Raw genomic sequence first — 24,828 nt, forward strand, 5'->3', positions numbered from 1 at the left:
CTCCCGCCCCCCGCCCATTTAGCCATATCCCATATCATACAGCTTCCATAGGTATTTCCACAAGCTCAGGGGTCTATTATGAAAATCTCTCTCACCTTTCCCTGAAACACGAAGATGACTGGACTGGTCATTACCCACCTTTCTTCCTCCCTTACTAACTTCTTACCACTCTATCTTTGACACTCCAGGGAACCACAGGGAGGCAAGGGGCATTTCACAGTCCATTTAGAGAGAGCCCTGCTCCTTGACATCCACTTACCTGTCTTCTCTTCGGTTTGACTGCTCTCCGCCGTCTCCGTTTGTGCTGTTGCCTTGGCAGTAGCATCCTCTGCAGCAGTGGTGGTGACAGCAGCAGGCACATCGGCTTGTTTAGGCTCCTCTTTGTCTTGGGCTTCATCAGCCTTCAAGGACGGCGAGTTATCAGTGGAAGCTTTAGTGGCACTTTCCGTTTCGGTGGCAGTGGGAGCGGGCTTCTCCTCCGAGGAGGAGGCGGGAGTGGCTGCCTGCGGGGCTGGCTGCTCTGAGCCAGCGTCAGCAGTGCCTTCTCCCTGCTTCTCCTCTGAGGGAGCGCTGCCATCTTTGCTGCCCTCTGCAGGCAGGGCGCTGTCAGACGGAGTAGCTTCTGTGGCAGCAGAAGCGTCGCTCTCTTTGTTCTCTGCCACACCATCAGACGGGGCCTCATCCTTCTTCTCTGCAGCCTCAGCATCGGCCGCTTGGACATCTCCCTTCTTCTCCCCCTTGAGCTTTTTCCTTGTTATGTGTCCGCGGAAGCTGGCCTGGATTTTGGTGGCTGCCTTATGAGCTTTATCTTCTGGTTTGATGCCATCTTGCTCAATCTTTTGGTCAACGTCATCATTTTTTTCAACCTTTAAAGAGAAAGGGAGAGAAAAAAAGGAGTCAGATAAAGAATTTTACACATGCAGTGAAACCTCGTTTCATTGATAGCATCTCACCCACCCTTCTCTAGGCTGGGCAAGGCCTGTCAAGAGTCGAGCATGTGCTAGAGCAGCACCCTTATCTCCATGGGGCAGCAATGTGGCAAAACAACCACACTGTTGTTTATATGCGTGTGTGTGTGTTATTTTGCATATTCACTTCATACAGAAGTCAGATCCTGTCCTTCAATTTAGCAACTTCACAGCAGACCCCAGAACAAAGTTGTTTTAACCTGGTGGATTCAGGCTCATGAGGTTCTCCCCTACACAGGAAGATTCTTCAGCGGTATCCAGCTAGGGCTGCGCAAAAATGTTGAATTCTTTTCTGTGGAAAATAGCCAATGAAATAAAATTGCATTTCCCTTAACATTTCCCCCCAAAATGTCCCCACTGTTTGATGGAATGATCTGAAACAAACGTTCGTTTGGAACAGATTTGAAACCAATAAAAAGAATTTAGATTTGATTTGAAGCACCTTTTTTCTAGGGTTTACTTATTTATTTGGGTTTTTTCAGAAGGAGAAGAAAAAAAACTTTTTTTTGTTTATATACAATTTGATTCAAACTGTTTTTTTTTTCCTTATTTTGAATCATTTCACTGAAAATTCAGAAAATGTAAATCAATATGAAAGCGTTTGTAAAACTGCGGGTATTGTTCAAAAAGTCATTTTTTTGTTGAAAAACCTTTTTGATAAAAATGCACTGACTAGTCCTATATACAACACCTGCAGTGGCTCCAGAACCACCCCCCTGACCTAAGCATAGGGACATGGCCAGGGGAAAAGGAGTGTAGGGATATCCCAACACCCTAACAATATCTGGCCACAACAGTGTCCCTTGGAGTTATGCAAAGGTGATTCAAAGCCACTTTTTCAGCCAATCAGCTGGGCCGAGTACTCTTCGGCTGCAGCAGAGGACCTGAGCTAATTTGTTTGCCTCTCTTTAATTTCATGTGATTTTTTCCCCCTATTAATTTGTGATATTTACCAGATATTTGCTATCAGTTTAGAAATGTTCGTTCTCTATTTATTTTTACTGACTCTTCAAATCCACCACCCCTCCACCCTAAAAAAGCAACCCACACTACTTTCAGGGTGGCTTTGTGTAAGGCCTTGGGACTAGCAGTGTTGAGTTCGGTGTCAGTGGTGTCTTTTGCCCGAGGGGAATTCCACTGAAGGGTTATACAGATGACACACAGACATACAAATACTCCCTCTCTCACACACACTCACACAATATATGCCTCACAAATGCTGCATCTACAACCACCCTCTCTTTCCCCTAGTCTCATCTGCTTGTGCTTTCAAAGCCAGGTTCATTGAAAGGAAAATAAGTAGATAGTGATAATTCATCCAGTGTTACAAGATAATTAGTATCTCTATTAATTCCTCTTGAGCAGAGGGCCACATACACCACTTATGTCGTAATCCCCATGTTGAAGTCTTAAGAAGAAATACAATGCCATACAGGCCTCAGGCTGGTCTCATGCATCAGGGTAGATTTTACCCTTTAATGGCTCCTTTCACTCTATGATACATACTGTACGTCTATTGATAATTTACCAGCACTTGAGTAGGTAACAGTTCAACTGCATATTGACAAGGGGATACTTTTCCATCAATATTCCAATCCAGTAGTTATCAAAAGAGCTATTAAAGAGCAGAGGCAAGCTGGTAATGCAATGGCCTCTACACTATCAATACATGCCTTCAAACACCAGGGCCTGGGCTACATTTAAAGCTTAGGTCAACATAGCTACAGAGCTCAGAGGTGTGAAAATTCCACATCCGTGAGGGCCACCTGTGCCGACCTAAACCCCAGTGTAGCTGGAGCTAGGTCAACAGAAAGATACCTCAGTGCACGAGAATGAGCATGCAGCCAGATTGCACCCACACAAATGTGTGAGAGTGAGTATGGGGAGTGGCCACGCCCACATGAATATGGGACAGTGAGCACAGGCTGAGCACATACATCAGTGTCATCCACATCAATATGAAAATGAGCATGAGTGACCGCGCCCACATCAATGTGAGAGAATAAGTGTGGGGACTGCCCATACAACATCACTGTGTCACAGCATCTGTCCACACCACAAGCCCCTACAGCTGCACATTCTTCCATCAACCTAGCTACTAAATCCAGGGTTGTGAGTTCAATCCTTGAGGGGGCCACTGAGGGATTGGGGGCAAAAATCAGTACTTGGTCCTGCTAGTGAAGGTAGGGGGCTGGACTCAATGACCTTTCAGGGTCCCTTCCAGTTCTATGAGATATAGATAGGAGGGGGCTAGGTCAACCTAACTACATTGCACCACACATGAAATTTTTCACAGCCCTGAGTGATGCAGCTAGGCTGACCTAAGTTTTAGATCGCCTGGAACTGACATGACTTAGATAATATCTTTCATTGGACCAGCTTCTAATGGTGAGAGAAACAAAAGCTTTCAAGTCACACACAGCTTTTCTCTCTCACCAACAGCAGTTGGTGTAATAAAAAGATACCTCGCCCACCTTGTCTCTCTAAGTTTTAGGTGTAAACTAGGCCAGAGTGAGTGTGGGAAGTAACCACACCTGCAACAACACGTGCACGTGAGCATGGGGATGGACCACGCCTACATCAATGTCTGCGAGTGAGCATGGGAACTGACCACGCCCACATGGAGGTGTGCAGGTGAGCATGGAGACAGTCCATGCCCGCACCAATGTATGCGAGTGAGCATGGGGACTGACCACACCCACACCAATATGAGCAGATGCGGTTGTGGATATTCACAGCCCATTTTTGCAGATCACAGATCGGATGTGGATACAACTTTTGTATCCCCACAAGGCTCTAACCATGTCCACATCAATGTGAAAATGAGGCTGGGACTGACCATGCCCACTCTGAATTGTGAACATGAATGTGGGAAATGACCACACCCACATCAACGTGTGATAGTGAGCATTGGGTGACCAGACCTATGCCAGTGTGTGAGAGCGAACATGGGGAGTAACCATGCTGACACCATGGTGACTGTGAATGGGGACTGATCGCACCCACATCAGTGAGAGTGCGCCTGGTGAGTGACCATGCCACATCAATATGACGGTGAAGGTTGGGAGCAACCGTACCCACATCTGTGTGTGCGAGTGAGCATAGGGAGCGACCACATCCACAGCTAAGTCAATGAGCGAGCATGCAGACTGACTACACCCACATATACCTCAGAGTGAGTGAGGGGACTGACCCCAACCCCCATCCATGTGTAAGAATAGTGTGGGGACTCACCACACCCACATCAGTTTGTGAGCGGGAGGAAAAATGTTCATATCAATGTGTGAGAGTAAGCATTTGGCGTAACCACTCGCACGCTAACGTGAGCACGGTCTGACCACACCCAGAGCAACGAGTGAGCCTGGGGAGTAACCCACGCCCACAGCATGTGAGTGAGCAGGGGGACTTGCCATGCCCACATCAATGTGAGAGTCAATGAGGGGATGGACTGTGCTCACATCAATGTGTGAGGGTGACCACTCCCACATCAGTGAGAGCGAGTGAGCATGGGGACTGACCACGCCCACATCCATATGTGAGAGAGAGCTAGGGGTCGGAAGATGCTCCCATGATCATGTGAGAGTTTGCATAGGGTGTGACCACACCTATATCACTCAGAGTGAGCATGAGGGTTGACCATGTACAATCAATATGAGAATGACCGTGGGGTGTGACTATGCCCCAAAAATCTATTGACTGGGAACAGTTATGCTCATTGAGTAGGGAAGGGGGTGAATTTACATTTACTAATGTTTCCAGAGTGCATTAAGTGCCTCAGATGCAAGGTGCTACAGCACTGCAAACTTTCAGTGAGCGGTAAGGCCGGCCTGCCAGGTAACATGGTGTCAACAGGACCATGGAGTCTATGAGCCTGTTAACATGTTATGCCAGTTGCTGTGAGCATCAAAAGAGTGCCTGCATTTGCAAAGCTGCCTGTGTTAGTAGATACCTAGGGTCATACCTTTCAGCCCTACTTAAGTCTCCCATCAGGCACAAAGGGGTTTTAAAACTTCCTCAGTCTGGGAAAAACCTCAGCTGGTGTCGAGCCATCTTATCCCCACACAGGCGCACTAGGGGCAGGAAAGCACAAAGGCACCACACAGTGTTCCAGCTGACGGAGAGGTCTCTGTATGTGACCGCTCCAGGCTGTGTCAAGACTAGGAACCATGTCAACTCCCTGGTAGCCCCAGTATCAGTGGAATGGAAGAGTGGCTTAAGGCAAGCTGCATTGAACATAACCACAACACAGTTAAGGATCTAGCCCCCACACTCATCAGAGAAGGTGATAGAATCATCAACCCTCGGATAAAAGGGACACACAAAGAGGAAAGGGTTAATTAATGTGCTCCCCACTTCTGTCCTCTGACCACCACGGGCTCTGCATGGAGTACTGAATCCCTTTCCCACCATTCCACTAGGCACCCCCAGATAATCATCATCATCGCACACACAGAAGGTAGTGTATGCCATGTGTTGGATATTTGCCCAGCTCTATCAACCAGTTATTTACAATACGTGACCCCCACTAATGCAATTACATTAACTGTCTCGCTTGTCAGCAGTCCTAGCCAAGGTCATGGAGACTGACCTCTCCTCTCGCCCCCCAGAGGAGAGTCCCTCCAGGTCAGTGATTGAGCCTTATTTGCAGGGCTTGCCTCGCTGCTGATCATGCTGTATCTGCCCTGTGACTACAAAGAGAACTCTAGTTCAGAGCCTGGCCTGCCTCGCCAGCACTTAAAGCGAACTGCTGTCATGATGACATCACACTCTTAGCCCTGCTGTGATGACATCATTTCCCCATTGCCTTGATTTGCTCACAGATATGAAAGGTCCACGGCTGCAAATTGTGTTACACAGACATGCTTTTTGGTATCATTTCATATGTGAAATGAAAGGAGGTCTTTGGCAGAGAGTGGGAAGAGGTAAAGCACGGGAGGGATTTCAGGTCAGTGTGTGGGGAGGGGAATCCAATAATAATAATAATAATTAGACCACTTCCAGCTCAGGAGTACAGTGATTCAAACACGGCTCTTGTGATTTGTAATATCGCTAGAGCCACTCAATAATGTGTGTTGCATTTCTATAGCATCTACCCCAGAAGCCACTGAGGAATAACATGTTACATTTCCATACCATCTTTCCTCCTGGAGCATGCCAAAGTACTTCACAAACCATGTATGTGCGGCACTGTTGGAATGCAGCCACTTCTGGGGTGGAACACAGCTGCTAAACGGTGCATGTGTCACGCTGCATATACCACTGGGGCAGGGAGGCATTTTGGCCAAGGAAAACCTCTGCTGTCAGGAAAAGAGGCATTGGATCTTCATCATTGAGTTTTACACACACTGCAAACAATACCTTACTTATGAAGGTTGGGTCAGAAATAACCCATACACAGTGAACGGCCCGGAATGCAATTTATCTTCCCTGGAAGAATGAAGAGGTGAGTCAGTCCTTCCAGGACATGAGCATGGTTCCGAGGAATCCCAGTGGAAAAGGGAAATCTATCTATCTATCTGTCTGGCTACATTCATGATATTCGAGTGCTATTTTCATGGCTTCTTATTTACTGTTATTATTAATAATAATTATTATTTGTACAGTGACAGTGCCTAGACGTTCCAGTCAGGAATCAGGGTCCAACAGTCCTAGGTGCTGCACACATGCTTATGTATAGAATGAATTCTGTATAGACAATATGGAAACTAATCAAATGCGCAAGTTATGCACTGACATCATCATTCTGTACAGAATAGGTGTTCTCTGTATTGTACATGGTGGGTCGAACCCTAGACATTACCGTGATGGAAAAGTCAGAAATACTGACCGATCCATTGATAGTCATTGAAGACAATGGGACTTTGGCGTGAATAAGATGTGCAGGATTTTGAAAGCTCTCCGTGAAGCACACAGCTAAGTAGCTTTGTCTCTATCTACACAGCACAGAGTCTGTCTTCTTGTACCGAGACATGATCTTGTTCCGCATCTCTGTCTGCCTCTGTCTGACACACCCCTTTTCAGGCAGGCAGCTCCTGTCAGCGTTTCCCTCTCAGAGGTAGCTGGGGAGCAGGAGGCAAGAAGATAAATTATCCCAACATACGAGGAGTGTCGATCAGCTGGAAAGAGCCAGCAGCGTGAAGAATTCCAGGCATGCAAAATACATTGGCCCTTGACCCCAGTAAGGTTTCCCCTCTCGCTCACAGAGCTGACTTGGCCACTACCACCATTGCCTCCTCCTCCCAGAAACTTGCAGAGGGGGCAAATTATTGCTAGGGATGGAGAAGGTGCCACCAGACTGTCCAGCCCCATTTAAATGTCCCATACCCTGTCACCGGAGGAGGCATGTGACAGTGAGCACATTGCTCCATTTTTAAGAGCATTGACTGATTTGCCTCTGCTCCATTTTGTGACACTCCAGAATCTCCTCTGCTGCACACTGGGAGGGGCTGCCTCTCTACCTCTCCCACCAGAGTCCCCTCTACCCCACCCTAGCTTGCACGGGACTGTTTTCCTACCTGTCACCCCCAGAGACAACTCTGGTACACACCCAGAGGCATTACTCTCCCTTTCCTTTCCTTTTTGTCCTTGGACTGTATGCATTAAAGCTAGGATTCCTAGCTCCCTGGTCCCTGGATTCAGGGTGTATTACCCAGAAGTTCTGGTTTTATTAAGCTTTCAAGTATTACCAGAAGAGAAAACAACACACATTAAATGGAGTCTGTACCCATGGAAAGGCTGGCAAAGGCTGGCATCCCTTCTGCAAGTTGGGAGAGGGTGTCCCTCATTTTAGCCTCCCCTCCTCCATACCCTCTTTCTCTTGACAAAGGCACAGAGCCCTAATGTGAACGGGGAATCTTCTTCATTCTGTACTTGTCTCTCCTCTGCCCTGTGATATTCTGGGGACTTCTCTCATTGATCTGGATGGATGCCACTCAGACTCAGAAAGCTAGTCCAGGGACAGCTGTTTGCCTGTGGTATTTGGAGGACTCCTGAGGGCAGCTCCCCTGGAGTTTTCCATGTGCCCTACTCCTGACTAGAGCACACAGTAAGGTAGGCCTTGGTGCCATTAGGGACACTCCCTCAAGGTGAGTGATTTTTCTTTGTCTTTCTTGTTTGTAGTCAAGTCAGCCATTGCTCCTTCATTTCCTCCCCATTCTTGTCCAGCCACTGGGAAAAGCCCATAACTCTCACATACCTACTCACTCTGGTTTCCTTCCCAACTCTCCATCTTCCTTTCCTCTTGGGAGCCAAACGCATTCCTCCTGACCTCTGACTTGAAGGACAAAGGGACTCAATGAGTTGCAGGCCAATGGGGGGAGGCATTAGTGGTGCCCCAAAAGGTAGATGAGCTGGCGCCTGAGTGTAAGGGCAGAAAGGAAGGAGCTGTGTTATGGGAAAAGCAAGAGAGTTTGTCTGAGACCCGGCAGCTGAGGAGAGAAGCACATGAGAAAAGACTGCACCAGCTGTCTCTGCAGAAGGAGCGAAGCGTGAATGCATGAGAGATAGAAAAGACTTTCGCACCTTCTGAAGTGAGGAAGCAATTTAGCACTGAGAACAGCTTTGCTTAACCCAGTTAAATGGTGTGAAGACACCAGGATAGAGGATTGCCCCTCCCTGCTCAACCTGTCTGCAGTGTGAGGAAACAAGAACATGATTCCTTTTTCCAGAGTGAGTATTGCTATTATGGTCAAAACATAATTTAGAGAGGGAAAAGACCTGTTAGTTCATCTAGCTCACCTCCCCCTGGGCCAGTGACGGAGAGTTCTCTATTGTATATTTAACAGGATAGTGTCCCATCTAGCTTCAAATGCCCCAAGCAATAAGGCTTCCATCCCTTCTCCTGGAAGATATTCTACAGCCTAATGGATCTCATGGTTAGAACGTTCTTCCTCTCTTTTCTGGTGCCCAGAATGGAGTGCGTTAGTGATAGATAAATAGATAGTAGGGTTGCCAACTGTCTAATCACACAAACCCAAATACCCTTGCCCCGCCTGCTTCTCCAAGGCCCCACCCCCACTCACTCCATCCCCCCTTCCTTCATCTCTCACTCTCCCCCACCCTCATTCACTTTCACCGGGCTGGGGCAGGTGGTTGGGATGTGGGAGAGGGTGCAGACTCTGGGCTGAGGGGGGTGGGGCTAGGGTGACCAGATGTCCCAATTTTATAGGGACAGTCCTGATATTTGGGGCTTTTTCTTATAAAGGCACCTATTGCCCCTCACTCCCGTCCCGATTTTTCACACTTGCTATCTAGTCAATCTAGGTGGGGCCAAGGGGTTCGGAGTGTGGGAGGGTGCTCCAAGCTGAGCCTGAGGTAGGAGGTTGGGGTGCAGTAGAGGGTGTGGGGTGCGGGCTCTGGGAGGGAGTTTGGGTGCAGGAGGGGGCTCAGGGCTGAGGCAGGGGGTTGGGGTGTGGGAGGGAGTGCAGGGTGCAGGTTCCGGCCGGGCAGTGCTTACCCTTGGGTGGCTCCCAGAAGCGACCAGCATGTCCAGCTCCTAAGCTCAGGGGCGGCTAAGTGGCCCTGTGTGCTGCCCCTGCCTGCAGGCACCATCCCCGCAGCTCCCATTGGCCGTGGTTCCTGGCCAATGGGAGCTGCAGAGCCAGTGCTCAGGGCAGGGGCAGCACTGAGACCCTCTGGCTGCCCCTGTGCTTAGAAGCCGAACATGCCGGCTACTTCTGAAAGCTGCACGGAGCCAGGGCAGGTAGGCAGCCTGCCTTAGCCCCGCTGCGCCGCTGACCAGACTTTGGCCTATTAAAATCTCCCGGATTGCCTTTAATAGTCACCGGGAGATTGAGGCCGATTCTGGGAGACTCCCGGCCAATCCTGAAAGGTGGGCAACCCTGATTAGATAGATAGATAGATAGATAGATAGATAGATAGATAGATAGATAGATAGATGTGTTCACACTCCTTTAATATTTGTAGATTATCATGTTCTCTCCTCTGTCCATTACTGACTGCAGCTTGACATATTTAGCTTCTTAATCACTCACAAATCAGTCCCTCCAACCCCCTCATCCATTTTCTTTCTCTCCTCTGAACTCCTTTCAGTTTGTTAGTATTTCTGTTAATATGGTGGTCAAATGTTATATCCTCCCACGTCAAGACCCCTAGCGTCTCGCTGGATAAGTGAAGAAAGGGACCTAAATATGCCAAAATGAACTGATTATCAGGGCTTGATGAAAATTTTCCTTTGAAACAGTTTGACAGAAAATTGGGTTACCAGATAAACAAAAATTTTCATAGAAAGTGTCTGTTTTCCTTGACAATTTTCAAATTTTTGCTGGAAAACCAAAAGCCTGAACTCTTTTCAGTTTTTGGCTGGAAATATTTCAATTTACAGCAGTTTTTGGCTGGATTTTATTTTTTTTAGAAGCTTTTGGCCAAAATTTTTTTGATTTTTCAACGAAAAGATTGAAATTTTCCACTGAAAATTTCAATGAAACATTTTTTTTTGTTTTCATTTTCATCAAAATCTCCTGTGTTGTTGTTTCCATTTTCCACCCGGCTTTCCATACCTTATTATAAGTACTGCCAATACCAGAGACTGTGTGCATGCTCCCTATTGGGTAAAACACAGGACAGTGGCTGTTAGAATGCCCAAGAAATCACACGTGGATTGCTCACTATTGGACACTTGCACCCTCACATAGGACAGAACAGAATGGGTTGCAACAGAGAAAGGTCTCCTGGTGCAATGGCATAAAATGCCCAAGCAGAAAGTGTGCATGACCCTGTGGGCAGACCTGAAGAAGAGCTCTGTGTACGTTTGAAAGCATGTCTCTCTCACCAACAGAAGTTGGTCCAATAAAAAATATTACCTCACCTACCTTGTCCCTTTGTGCATTTGCAATATGCAACTGAAAACAATTTGGTGGCAGAACAAGGAAGGGATTAAACACCAGAGAGGCAGTGCTCTCAGCCTGCATCTTGCTTAGGTCTTAAATTGCCTCAGATGGTCCTGCATTGAGGAAGGCCAGCTCACTGGATCCCAGGAATCCTAAAGTACTTCATGCCCTTCCCCTCACAAGCTGAGTGCTAAGTGGAATTTCAGATGAGTTCAGCTGAAGATCGGCTCTGACCAAATCCAGGATCTTAAAACCACTAGACTTTGGGGAAATTAGGAGCCAGATCCAAATGCTGTGGCTTGGGCCTATAGAGTTTCCAGTGCTTCAGAGCAGAGACTGTGTTCTCCTATGTGTTTATATAGTTCTTGGCGCATTCAGGCCCTTTGGTGCTGTCACAATATAAATGATTATTATTAATAACCCCCGAACCATAAATCCCTGCAGACTCTGGCGATTCTGGCCTGCATTTTACTTTCATACGGAAACTCAAAATTCGGTGACTTTATCTAGTTTTGGGTCTCACTATGGAGGCTCTACACAAACGTGGTGATTGGGTGATTCTCATTTCCGGCAGTTCAGAACTACTGTTCCCATGAGATCTGGGCATCCCTGCCTCCAGCTTCAGCCAAGACCAGGGGCCAAAGGACAGGTGTTAACCTATGACTAATGCTTCCTTCACATATGGTGCAGTCAGTCACTGAGGCTGAGCTTCCATGGAGGCCAAGGTGTTGTGACCTCTCCTGAACTCTTTTTAAAAAGGAAGCGATTTCTGTCCCACTTGCTTTCGCCCATTCCCCTCTCTCTGAATGTACCACTGCATTCACGGCTCTGGAGAGGAACGGCCTGCAGCCAACCATCTGGTTCCTCAATCCTCTTTTTCAACTGTCCATTAACCCTGAGCTTACTCGGATGCCCACTGCAGACAGTGAGATGCCACTGCGGTGAAACAGTTCAGCCTAATGATCAGAGGGAGCTGAGCAGCTCCCAGCATCTTCCACACTTGGCTGTGTGAGCGTGGGGCTGTATTTGCTCCATTATTATTATTATTTTTTAATTTATGTCATTGGAAATAGGGGCAATTATCTTCCCACAAAGCGTTTACAGGTTCATTAAAATCAAACAAACATCCCAAGCAATTAGGGAAAGCGAGGCGTGGATTAATTCCCAGTGGTTTGGAAAACAGCTAGAGAGCAGGCTCCGCCAATGCAGCTGGTTCTCTGCTCCTGCCGCAGCACCAGGCGCCACCGCTGCCTGGGGGAGAGTCTCCCCTCCCAGCACAGACACAGACAGGTGCCACACCCTCTCTGCCTTCTGTCTGGAGAAGCCGCCAGGAGCAAAGCTGAGACTGAAAGAGGATTAGAGTCACCCAGGCTGAAAACAGCAAGGGACAGAGCATGGACCAGGGGCAGCTGGACAGGGAAGAGAGGGAGAGAAATGAAAAGGGGGAGCTGCAGGGGAAGAAGATAAGAAATGAGATGAGAGAAGAAGGAAAGAGAAAAGGGCAGGAACAAAGGAATGAGAGACAACAATTAGAGGAGAAAAGGAGAGACAGGGATGGAGAGAGAGAAACTGGCCAAAATCAAGAGCCAGAATGGGAAACAGACAAAGAAAGAAGAGAAAGAGGTCGGTTGAGAAAGGCACATGGAGAGACACAGAGTGAGAGACAGACAGACAAAAGAGTAACTGATGCTTCTCTGACGTGTATGAGAGAGAGATGCCACAAAAAGGAGGAGAGCGAATAGCTGGACGGGTTCAGCAGAAGCAGACCTGTGTGAAAAGAAGACTATTGCTGCCGCAACTCAGGCACCACTTGCTGATCTTTCCATGGCACGCCCAGTCTCGCTGCACTGAGCCCTGAACGCCATCTGCAATGCACTGGTTGCAGGGACCCCCGGATGAGCATTTCCCCAGCAACGGCTGGGTTATTCCTGCAAGCGTGGCTGGCGGCAGTGCCCCTCCGGGGAATTAGCCTTGTCAGGAAGGATATTGATTTGGCTACTGATGTGTTAATGTGTGGCAGCTTTGGGCATTGCTGCTCCCTTCCCTTCCCCACTTCAGACAATAGCTATGGGTAGCAAACTGCACTAGCCAGTCCTGGGGCTCTCTTCTTGGAAGGCAGGGGAGAGGAAAAGAAGGCAGCCTGCTGTCCAGTGAAGCGAACTTAGAGCGTCTATAAAACCTTTTCTATTCCAAGTTATCCCAAAGGACAGCAATGATCTAGATACAAGGAATGCCGGGAAAGTGTAGGAATATGTTGCAGCCATTGCATGCTCAGTAGTAGCTCTCACACAGTCTGAGGTCATGTCTACATTACCACTTTTGTCTATATAACTTATGTCTATCAGGGGTGTGGAAAAAACACACCCCAGTGCGACATAATTTACACCAACAGAAGCGCCGGTGTGGACAATGGTGTGTTGGTGGGAGAGCTTCTCCCACCGACATAGCTACTGCCACTCGCAGAGGTGGTTTTATTCTGTCAATAGAAGAGCTCTCTCCCGCTGGCACAGAGCAGCTCTACGAGAGATCTTACAGTGGTGCGCTAGTGTAGCCACAGCCTCAGATGTTAGGCCTTGCTCTGTAAAGGGAGAGGAGGGACTACTGGCCAGAGAAGCAGGTTTATTATCCCCTTTCTGTGCTCAGAGCGTGCCAGGGGATCTTTGGAGAACATACCAGAAAGGAGCAAAGGGAAATGTCAAGGTTTGTTTGCTTGGGAGGTATCTACTGAAATTCCCCATTCAATCCTTGGCCTTTCTCCCTCCTCTCGTTGAAGACTGTTAGCACCGCTGTGGGGTGGGCTGAAGCAGGATGGGCCAAACTGACACATGGCACCCCTGCAGTGACAGTCACCACTAGGAAGGTGGCCCCGCAGAGAGAGCAGCACTGAGAGTCATGAGACCTGAGTCCTATTCCCAGCTCTGCCACTGATGCCCGGTGGGGCCTTGGTCAAGACACTTCCCCTCTTTGTGTCTCAGTTTCTCCACTTGTAAAAAGGATATAGTGACACTTTCCTTTGTAAAGCATCTTGAGATCTATAGGTGAAAAGTGCTTTGCAAGTGCAAAATATTATCATGAGTATATTATTATATTACACAACTAGGGCATCACACAGACCATACTTCTCATGTGTCAGCTGAAGTCTGGTTGAGAGCAATTTCATGGTTACACAAGTGTCTCCTGTGCATTGCTGCACTGCTGAACAAGACCACATCGTTCTGACACACCAATAATGCAGGAAGAAACACTGTGGTTGGTATCCATAACTGCCCTCCTCTCTGCTCCCAGGGACAAGGGATTATAATAATGAATTGGTGACATTTCTGCAGTACTTTTCATCCCAAAGTGCTTTACAGACATTACAGATACAAAAACTGCCTCACCCATGCCTGAAATGCAGCCACTTCTGGGGTTAACCACAGCAGCTGCTTAACAGTGCATAGCAACCTTACACCACAGTTTCAGACAGGACGTGAAGAAGACCACTGCATTCAATTAAAATTACAGAGGGAACTGAAAGAGGCAAACTGTAATTACTCAGACTGGGATTTGGCCAGGACACCAAGGTTACCATCTCTTTTCTTATGTGGGATCTTTAGTTATACCCCGTGGCCAGTGCCACAGTTTTCTTTCTCTTTTGAAAAAGCACAGTGCCCCAGCCCCTCTCTGGCACACGGGTGTCTGTACTGACTCAGAGAGAAGAGCACCATCTCCACACACTGCAGCACCTAGGTACAACCTGCACATCTCCCATCCAAAGAGAGGCGAGGTCCAAGCCTGCTTAGCTTATGGTAGCCCCTCCCCAGATCTGACCCCCTTCATTCACTAAGAGATCACCCTCATTTTCTCTCTGAAAAGTTAATGTGCATCTGCTTTGAAATCCTGCAGCAGATCCTGTTGGCCTTGCACCTATGGATTCCTGCTCCCTGAGGCACCTGGCTGGCACCCTTGATGTAGTCTCCAGCTCTCTACAGGGCCTGCCTGGCTCTTTTGCCAGCCTTGGGGTATTGCAGGTGGGAGCAAGCCTCCCAGCCTGGGTAAACAGACTTGCATTCCTGGGGCTCGAGCTAGCGTGTGGACGTTGTGGCTCGGGCTTGACGCCCTGGATCTGAGCTTGGGTGTCTAGCCCAAGTCTCCTTCCGGGTCCCAACGGCCATACAGCTATTTTTAGCTCGCTAGCTTGAGTGAAGCTAACACGAGTCTGTCTACCAGGGTTGGGAGGCTCGCTCCCAGCTGCCATGTAGACATACCCCTGTTGGTCAGGGCCGGCCTACCTGACACAGCGTCTAGCTCCTTGGGGCCTGGTTGGCCCAGTTGGCCCCAGGCTCCAGGCTGACTCCTGTGGACTAGGGGCTGGCCTTGTTGGTACAGGCTCAGGATGCTGGTGCCAAAGTGGTGTCAAGAGCTTAGGTTCTGATTCCTGGGAACTGATAGGGCAGCTGGCATCCCTAGTTCATGCTCCGGCTCCCAGTGCCCAGCATATTGCTTGACCCAGCAGATCCCGACACTCTGGCTGCAGAAGGCTTCCCCTACAGGTGTCCAGACACGGTGGCAGAAAGGGCATTCACTCAACACAGCACTTGAATGAAGTCCCTGTGAGCAGGGAGGGCAGGACACAACCCTGTCTCGTGTATCTGACTTTTCCCCAGCAGCAGCACGTCTGGGATGCCAGAGTCCCATATGCCACCATTTTTGTGAAATCACTCTTGGCCTACATGTCTGATGTTTTTAATTGCACCTGGAGGGAAAATATCCCCCCCCACACACACACACACTACCTTCCCATGCCTCAACTCTGTCCAGGAAGTGAGGGAGGGCTGTATATCCCAAATAGCCTCTCTGCTTGGTCACCAGTGTGTGGGAGAAAGATGGGAGTAAAATCTACTCTAGACATCCCGGATATTAGATTTTAAAGTGATAATGGCTCCTGGTCCCTAGCCATGGCTCAGCTACTGCAATAACTCTCTCATTGGAAAGCAAAGCCCTTTAAGAGAGCTAAGAATGGGAGACTATGCTCTTTGCTAGCTGATTTCATGATCATGTGGCAAAGACAGAAGCTCCCTGCTCCCAAGTTGTGCAGACAAACACCACAGCGATCTGTTGGGTAAGGCTCACCGGACAGGAGAACTGAAGTTGAAAAGGTTTTTGAGTGGAGCCCACGCAGCTTTTGCACCAAAAGTTGTGCAAATAAAATGGAGACTTTAATCTGAGAAGCAGCTGCGTCCATGTGCTACTGGAGAGTCAGGGCTAAATTCAACACTGGCTGGTGTAAGTGGGTGCAGCTCCATTTATTTCAATGCCCTCTTTTTCCACTGGAGAGCCTGTAGGAAGTTGCTCCCAAACAATTTGGAGAGGACACGGCAATTCTCATCCCTTTACTAATGGGGAGACACAAAGCACAAGCTAAATGAGCACCTCGCCTACACGGCCTTGGCTTCACTAGTAGCGGACAGATAGCATAGGGGCATCCATAGCCTCTGCTTTCAGCACCTTCCCATCCCCCCCAACCACACCCTTGTGGCATTCCCCTTTGTGATGTCTGGCAATGAGGCATATGACAGCAACTAGGGAAGCCAATGGGATGAAAATACGAACAGCCATCTGAGCAGGATACAAACCTGTAGAGAAAAAGTCACTCAAATACTGTGGAGGTTGGTGCAGTATGAGATGCTATCAGAATAGAATAGAATAGAATAGAATAGAATAGAATAGACATACACCACATGACAGAAATTGGCTTTTGGTTAAAATTAAGAAAGGAAACAAAACAAACACTGGTTATTAAAGATTCCACTTAATGGCAAAGGAGCGATGAGATATAACCACAGGTGTCTGCATTTACACCACTAACACTAAAGGAACTCAGACAAAAATTCAGGGCTACATGCTCTCAAGAACTTTCCTGAAAGAACCAAGATGAGACCGAGCCAGGATGATGAGAACAAAACTGATTCTCCTAACTCCTCCTGCATTCTGCTGCAGTTTAACCTGAAAAACTGAAGATCACACAACCAGTTTCTCCCTCCCAGCATTCACCAATCAGGACTGAGAATGGTTTTATAGTTATGGTAAAGAACTTGGAGTCACAAGATCTAGGCCAGTGGTTCTCAAACTATTGTACTGGTGACCCCTTTCACATAGCAAGCCTCTGAGTACGACCCCCCTTATAAATTAAAAACATTTGTTTATATATTTAACACCATTATAAATGCTGGAGGCAAAGCGGGATTTGGGGTGGAGGCTGACAGCTCGCAACTCCCCATGTAATAACCTCATGATCCTCTGAGGGGTCCTGACCCCCAGTTTGAGAACCCCTGATCTAGGCTCTAATTTCTGGCTCTGCCATGGACATCCTGAGTGACCTTGACAGAGTCACTTTGCTCCTCTCTGCCTCTGCTGTCTCATCCTACCTCATAGTGGGACTCTAAAGCTAGACTCCTTAATGCTTGTGGAGGGTTTTGAGATCCTTAATGGAAGGTGCTGTAGCAGGGCATTGCAGAGTACAAAACTCAAGATGGCCCTCTCCGGCCCCTTTTCTGCCTATCAATGCATAGGGTATGAAATCACTGAGAGGAGGTGTGTTTGTAAGATCTATGTCTTCAATAAGGACTTTGGAAGGGCCAAAATAGAGCAATGTCCCCCCACTAAAGAATCCATCACAGGTTACCCAAGAGAACCAGGGCTTGATTTTCTGTTGTCCCTTAGCTAGTTTATGCTGTTCCAGTGCTTTAAAGGGACCATGAAATGGTTGAACCTGGCTACCTGCTGCAGGGGTAATCCCTGAAGGCAGAGAACCAGTGTGACAGTGTTATGCCACGCCCCTCTCATAGCCCTTTATGTGGAGGGGTTGGCCAGAGGAAAGCGGGGGTTGGCCCCAGTACAGCAAAGCTCTGTCTATTCTTGGCTGCTGGAACAACCCTTTGTGGCCACAGGCAGTTGAATGTGAGTTCGAACAGCCTCAGGGCTGGCCCTGGAATATGGGAAATGCAAATTTGGCTTTAAGCCATCCTTGCTCCCACTCTGTTCCTGCACGGAGCACACAGCTCAGCCAAAGATGCTAATGGGACCTGCAGTGTATGCTGGGACAGGACACTTTGGTGGCTCTGCAAAGTCAGATCTAAAGGGAGGCGTTAAATAAAGCAGCTAATGAAAGGACCTGAAGTATATTAATTTAAGGCTCACAGTGGCCTGGTGCACATCAGCCCACCTCTAACCACTGCTACACTCTTCCAGAAGTCCCGCCTAAGCTCCCTGCTTAGTGCCTCTTTGCTTTCTACTTTTTCAGCTCTTTGCTCATGGGGCTTCCACCTCCAAACTGTTATTAAAACAGGGCTTGAGTTGGCTCTGAACACCTCAGGCGTAAACTCAATTCTCCTGGCTTTTGTCCAGCCTCCAATCAGCAAGCATTATAGTAGCTTCAAAGTGAGTTCTACTGCCACGTGTTCTTCCCGGACAGATTAGATAGACAGAGATCCACCTGATGCATGTATAACACACACTGAAGTATATAGGCACCATCAAAACAGTCCCTTTAGGGTGCTTTGTCCAGCATCTCTTGCTGAGTTAGCAGAAGAAACCAGGCAGAGGGGGTTCTCTGGATGGAATAGGTGAATGGTGTAGGAGGTATGATGGCTGAAACTTTTTCCATTTCTTTCTAGTATACTTTGGAGGTGGGGGCAACTTTTCATCTTGACCAAGCAGAAGGTGTGGGGTTTGGAAATAGGGTCCTTCGCTACCTGACATTCAGTACACAGCCACAAAGAGAAAGTGCCCAGAGGGGTGAACAAGAACATCACTATTTAGAAGCTGCAGTAATTCGCTTGAGAGCAACTGCTAGTGAAGGATTGACTCACACCACAGACTGTACAGTCAGTGAACAACCATTGTAGATCCTTTTGGGTTGGAATGGACTCTTTTTGGGGGTCATCCAGGACTGATTTCATTGCTCTTAAGTCCTCCCTGATAGATGGGTATCCCATTTCAGTCTTGGGGCTCTCCAGAAATGGTGATTCCACAGCTTCCTGTGGCAGCTTATTTCACTGCGGAACTAAATATACCCAGCTGCAGCTTAAGCCTGTCCATTGCTTCTTGTTCTGTCCTTGGTACCTAGTGAGAACAATTGGTCTCTGCCCTCTTGGTAACATCCCTTCATATATCTGTAGCCCTCATCTCTCACATCAGTCTTCTCTCCTCCAAACTGATCATGCCCTGCTCCCTTAACCGCTCCTCAGAGCTCTTATTTCATTTCCTGGAGTCCCATTTGTTCTACTGAGAAATGACTAAACGTCTTCCCAGTTTCCATGAATAGCTAAACACACCATACTAACAATAATAATAATTAGCCATGTAGCTAAAAATAGACCAATGTGTGGAACTGACTCTCAAAGGCAGCTGGAGAAGCTGCAACCATGAACATAGACGGTGAAGAAATTAGCTAAGCACCTGGAGAGAAAAGATTTCAGAGAATTCATAAGTGGGGCAGCCTACCATAGATGGATGACCATCCCTCCTCATTGTCACAGGACAGTCCTGAGTTTGACTGCTCTGTGTCTCGTCTGCTGTCCAGCCTCCTGAAAGGTATTCGGAACATTAAGGAGCTCTCTGAGAACATTAAACGAGGGGATGGCTCAACAAGGCTAGGTCAAATAAGATCTGGTGGAAGGAAGTAAACCATTTTTCTGAGGTTCCAATATGTCTGACTAACTGTTTGCACCAGGGTCCTCTTATCTTTAATTTTCACATGGCCCTGAGCTTTCAGGCCCAGATGGAAGGAGATTACTGTGAGATAAGCCAAGCTTGTGATGATTTACCATGTTGGTGTTATTACTGGTGTTATTACTACTACATCCTGGTAACATTACCCTGGTGACATCCAGAGATGAAGCAATGAAACAAGCAACAGCAACTGGAAAAGTCAATGGGATGGTGAAACACAAAAACAAACTGCAGGATAGAAGCTTGCAGAGGAAAAGGCACTCACATACCCCAGAGGTCGGCCGGCTTATTTATGTATTATTATTATTATTATCATTATCATCATCATCATCATTATGGTAGCACTCACAATGTGCTAGATACTTTCCAAACAGAAATGAAGAGTTCCTGCTCTAACTTCTGCTCTCAGAGGTAGCATCAGTACAAGGCTGGTTCTTACCAGCCCAATTTTCTTGACCCAAGAGAATAACAATACTTAACACGTTCCCAGACAAATAACCTGAGTTGAATAAATAATTGGTAGAGCTAATCAAATGATGCAAAAGTTGTGACTTGCAAATGAATATGTATGCCCTCATCATTATTATTTGGCCTGGACATATTATTAGTTGCATGCCAGTATTTCAATAACCATCGATTTGTCCATGGATATGCTTATCAATCCCATAAGTATCATACATTTTAACTTAAATGATTATTGGTCTGAAAATTCACACAGGAAAGTGTACCATTTGTTACTTCCTATTAGCCATTCTTTATCCACCATTCTCCTATCCACTCAATAATCAGAAATAATGCCATGTGAGTGTCACGAACCAAGCACCAGTAACAGTGAATATTACTAACAGTGAACAATTTGCAAGTAACCCATAGCCTGACATCTGTCTGCATAAACAATTTACTGAATACTTATGAATAATGAAATCAGGGTTGATCTGCAAACAGGAAAAAGGGCTAAATTCACCAAGTATCACTTGATCAGTTCCACTGCGAGCAAGGAACATGCTCACAAACTCTTTTAGAATTCTTTCAAACAAGTACCTTCCTCAGTGGTTTTGGATATTGACTAACCATAACTGGTATCTATGAAGAGTTAAAGCAAACTTGGAGAAAAAATACCTGTTGATATTTTAAGTAACAATTTGATCTCTGTAGAATTAATATGCGCTTTCACTTATTTTTTGTTTTGGTTACAGAAGCCATTGTTGATTTGAAGGCACAAGGAAATGTAACAGTCCTCTGCACTGTTATATCCTCTTCCAACTGAGATTCTCAAAGCACTTTACAAACATAAATCAGTTGCTTATAACTTTACCCAACTTTGAGTGTTCAGGCTAAAGTTTTCCATCCCAGGTGTCTCACTCAAGGCTGAATACATTTGGAAAATTTTCAGCCAAAAGCGTTGGGCTGTTTCTGAGAACGAGGTTACGGGATAAGAAGTTGTTTTGCCCACCTTAACAAAAATTCTGGTGACCTTCTTTTTGGGACGCTCTCATGCCTTTATGCTTTGGAAAAGGGACTTGAGATTTGGTGGGAGGGAGTGGCCTTTATGGCAGGGCTGTGCCTTTTGCAGCGCCTGTGAAAATCTATCCAAATGTGGTCGAATTATAAACCGCTGAAAAATCACAGTTCACACACGTTCATGCACATGCTCGTTAGAGAACTGTTAGAACTCTGAAGCTGAATTCCCCAAACATTCCTTCTGCACTGGGCATGCCCCAGCCCAGGGATACACAGGACTTGCCCTGCAACTGCAGCTTTGGGCTGTTGCAGGCAGAGGCAGATTAGGTTTTGTGGGGCCCTAGGCCAGGACAAGTGGGGGAGACCTCCCATCCCTTCTGCCTGCAGTCCCCACCCCACTCCCAGCACTCCTGCCAGGGAACAGGGTCAGGGTGCGAGGGCTTGCCCCGCTCCCCCCACCCGGTCCCCCAAATTGGCCAGGGTCCCTGGGCACGGACCCCATTGGTCCAGTGACTAGTCTGCCACTGGTTGTGGACTGGGACTGGCTGAGTGAGAAGAACTGGACTGGAATGAAGAGCCAGTGGTGGGGAAGAGACAGGACTGAGGCAGAATGGAGGGGATGGAGAAGAAGGGGTCAAGCTTGTGGATACAGGAAGAAGAATCTGTCCAATAGAACACACTCCCCACCAGAGCCTGGAATGGAATCACAGGCGCCAACGTCTCATGGCGCCGGTGGGTACTCGCGCCCCCCAGCCCCACCCTGACTCCACCCCTGTCCCGCCCCTGTCCCGCCCCCATTCCAACCCCTTCCCCAAATTCCCCGCCCCAACTCTGTCCCCTCCCTGCCCCTGTTGGACCCCTCCCCAAACTCCATCCCGGCCCACCTCCTCCCCTAAGCGTGCCGCGTTCCCCTCCTCCCTCCCAGGCTTGCCGTGTGAAACGGCTGTTTCACGGCGTCAAGCGCTGGGAGCCGGGGGAAAAAGCGGCCACGTGTTGCTCTCAGGGGAGGAAGCGGAGCGGAGGTGGAGGTGAGCTGGGGTTGGGGCAGGGAGCTGCCAGTGGGTGCAGAGTCGGCACCTATGAATGGAATCCAGATTCCTGAGTCTCCGTTGCTCTGCTGTCAGCAAATATCTGTGAAACCCACTGGCAAAGTAGGTGTATTGTTGCTGGTCCCCCTAGAGGATGACAACATACTACTGCTATCAGTTATGCTATTAGCTCAAGTGGCAGATTGGGGTTGGCTTTTAGAGCTTGTCTATATGAATTAATTCGTGGCAAGTTAGGGTGTAAATCTAGCCTGCCACTCACTAACTGTCCACGTAGACTCTGCTGACATGGACTAAGTTTCTTAGTGTGCTTTAATCTACTCTCACTTCAAAGTGAGGTGGATCAAAGCACAGTAGGGAACTGTTAGGGCATCCACAAGGAGAGTTAGTGCTTGGCAGGCTAATGAGGAGCAGATTTTCATCCCAGTTTGCCACAAACTACATGATCACAGAAACAACAAGGAGTCCGGTGGCACCTTAAAGACTAACAGATTTATTTGGGCATAAGCTTTCGTGGGTAAAAAACCTCACTTCAGTTTATGATCAACTAAATCTGTTAGTCTTTAAAGTGCCACCGGACTCCTTGTTGTTTTTGTGGATACAAACTAACACGGCTACCCCCTGATACTTGACACCATGTTCACGTAGACAGCCTTAAAGGTTCCAACACCGCTGATGACCCATGTGGGAAAGTATGATGCCACATGATGGAATTTGGGGGTTTTTTCAGTTTTTTTTTTTAATACCTAGGAAATTACACACACAAAAACTAGATTAAATGAACATTATTAGAGCTGCAAAGTGAAGCACTCAGAAGTTAGGAAATGCCAGAGTTAAGGTTGCCTGTGCGACTTTAATTTGGGCTCCTTGTGCATATGGATTATGCTCAGAGCTGTGCAGAGAATGGTAATTCCATCTTGTGCAGGATTTTGAAGTTTGGTTTTGACTCGATTAGTTACTAACCCTGAACATTTCAAAATTCTCCATGAAAGAAAATTCCAAATATATATATATATATATATATATATATATATATATATATAGTTTGGATTGACCCAAATGTTTTGTTTTGACAACATCAAAACACTACATTTTGGTTTTGTCTATATTATAATACATAATACATTTAAAAAAAATCAAAATGAAAAGTTGTTTTGAAACGAAAAATTTAAATGTTGGAATTCAGAAAATGGCAGAATAGGATGGAACTGCATTTTCTGACAAAACTATTTCATCAAAGTTTTTCCAATCAGCTCTAATTATGATGCAGTCTTTAATTACATGACCACATACTGTTTTGTTCACAAGACCCCTGCCTCATTAAATGCTCAATACAGATATGCTCTGGGAATGAATCAGGTTTGTAGGAGGCTGGTGTCTGTTGGACCCTTGCTTCACTTGTTGCAGAAGTTGAAAGATTTGTGGCTATGGGATGGGTGAAGCTACACCCGCCCAAAACGAAAGGTCTGCTCCCTCAACCAAGGGAGAGGAACCACTGAACCAAGGCCACAACCGAAATCTGGGGCAACAAAGGATAAAAACAGGAACACAAGTGAAGGTCAAAGATCGAAGGTTAAAAATCACAGAACCAGAAGGGGACACCAAGCAGAGAAACCATGACAACGCCCGCGGCTCCTCAAAGGCATGTAAGGGTCAGTGGACTCCACCCAGAGGAACTCTGATCAGAGGCATGACTTAACAAGGGACTGGTACTCAGGATGGAAGATGCTCTTGGCTGTGCCTGAAACCAGGAAGCGCTTGGAGCCAGGTACCTAGAAGAGGGTCTACAGTCTGGTGGTTCAATGGCCATGCTTCTACTCTGAGTGCAGGCTGAGGGGCAGAGACTCATGTGCAAGCCTTTGGAGACTAGGGGACTAGACCTGGGAGGGAAAGTGTCAAAGAGTGAGTCTCCCTGTCAGTAGAGACAGGTTCGAACCATAGCACAGAGCACAGGAAGAGCAGCAAGGTGAACCCTAGCAGGAGACTTAGCGCATAGTAGTTGGCATCAGGGAAAGACTGAGAGTGCACCGAGAAGGCCCTCCAGGGTATGGAGTGGACACAGAGCTGCACTGCCATGCTACTGGTGCCTCAGGGCTACTGTAGCCTCTATGGTCAGTGTCCTCCCCATTAGTGGGGGAAATCCGCCAATGGATCCATGTAATTGTGGATTGCCTAATCCCACTCTTCTTCCAGCCTATTTCTGTGTTCCCCACAAATCACCCCCTGCACTGAGGCACAGTAAACCCTCCTGTGGTGTGCACAGGAGCAGGGTTTGCCCCAAAAAGCCTCCCTCAGACTTACTTTGTAACTGGGCCCCCACATCCTAAAATGACAGGCTCCCTGTTTCTATGTTTAAATAGCACAGCAGAAAACCTTTCCCTCCAAACTTGGCAGTAGATCCTCTCTTTGGGCCACCTACACCCCAGCCTCTGGTTCTAATAAACATTTCACGCTACCAGTTAAGTTTATTAAGTTTGGAGCAGCACAGAGGTCTGTGGGCAAAACTGTTGAGCTGGAGGTGGCCAGCTGCTCAGAAGCCATGCTGCAGTCCCTGGGCCTGACCCAGCCTGTCCAACTTCAGCCCTTTATAATATTCAATCTTATGGAAAAATACTTTTCTCTCTGCTTCTCAGACTGCTGCTGGTACAAGACCTCTTCATTTTGTGATCTGATACTAGAACAGCATTCTTAAGATTCCCTGAGCACTCCATTTCCTATATAAAACAATAGTAATGGGATACTCTGTTATAATCTCAAATATGGGGAAATGTAATCCTTTCCCAGGCTGGATCA

General features: G+C 47.4%; 1 protein-coding gene across 3 annotated transcripts in view; it reads right to left on the reverse strand.

Moving 5' to 3' along the window:
- Positions 1–24,828, reverse strand: part of GAP43 (growth associated protein 43) — a 78,501-nt gene that overhangs the window by 38,466 nt on the left and 15,207 nt on the right. For all 3 annotated transcript variants that reach the window (XR_010593847.1, XR_010593849.1, XM_005304786.5), the window contains exon 2: positions 260–866. Coding sequence is in view for 1 of the 3 variants with exons in the window: in XM_005304786.5 (XP_005304843.1) it covers positions 260–866 (607 nt within the window). In the remaining 2 variants the exon portion in view is untranslated. The remainder of the gene's footprint in view (positions 1–259; positions 867–24,828) is intronic.

The sequence above is a fragment of the Chrysemys picta genome, chromosome 1 (genome assembly GCF_011386835.1).
Source record: "Chrysemys picta bellii isolate R12L10 chromosome 1, ASM1138683v2, whole genome shotgun sequence".
Lineage (NCBI taxonomy): Eukaryota > Metazoa > Chordata > Testudines > Emydidae > Chrysemys > Chrysemys picta.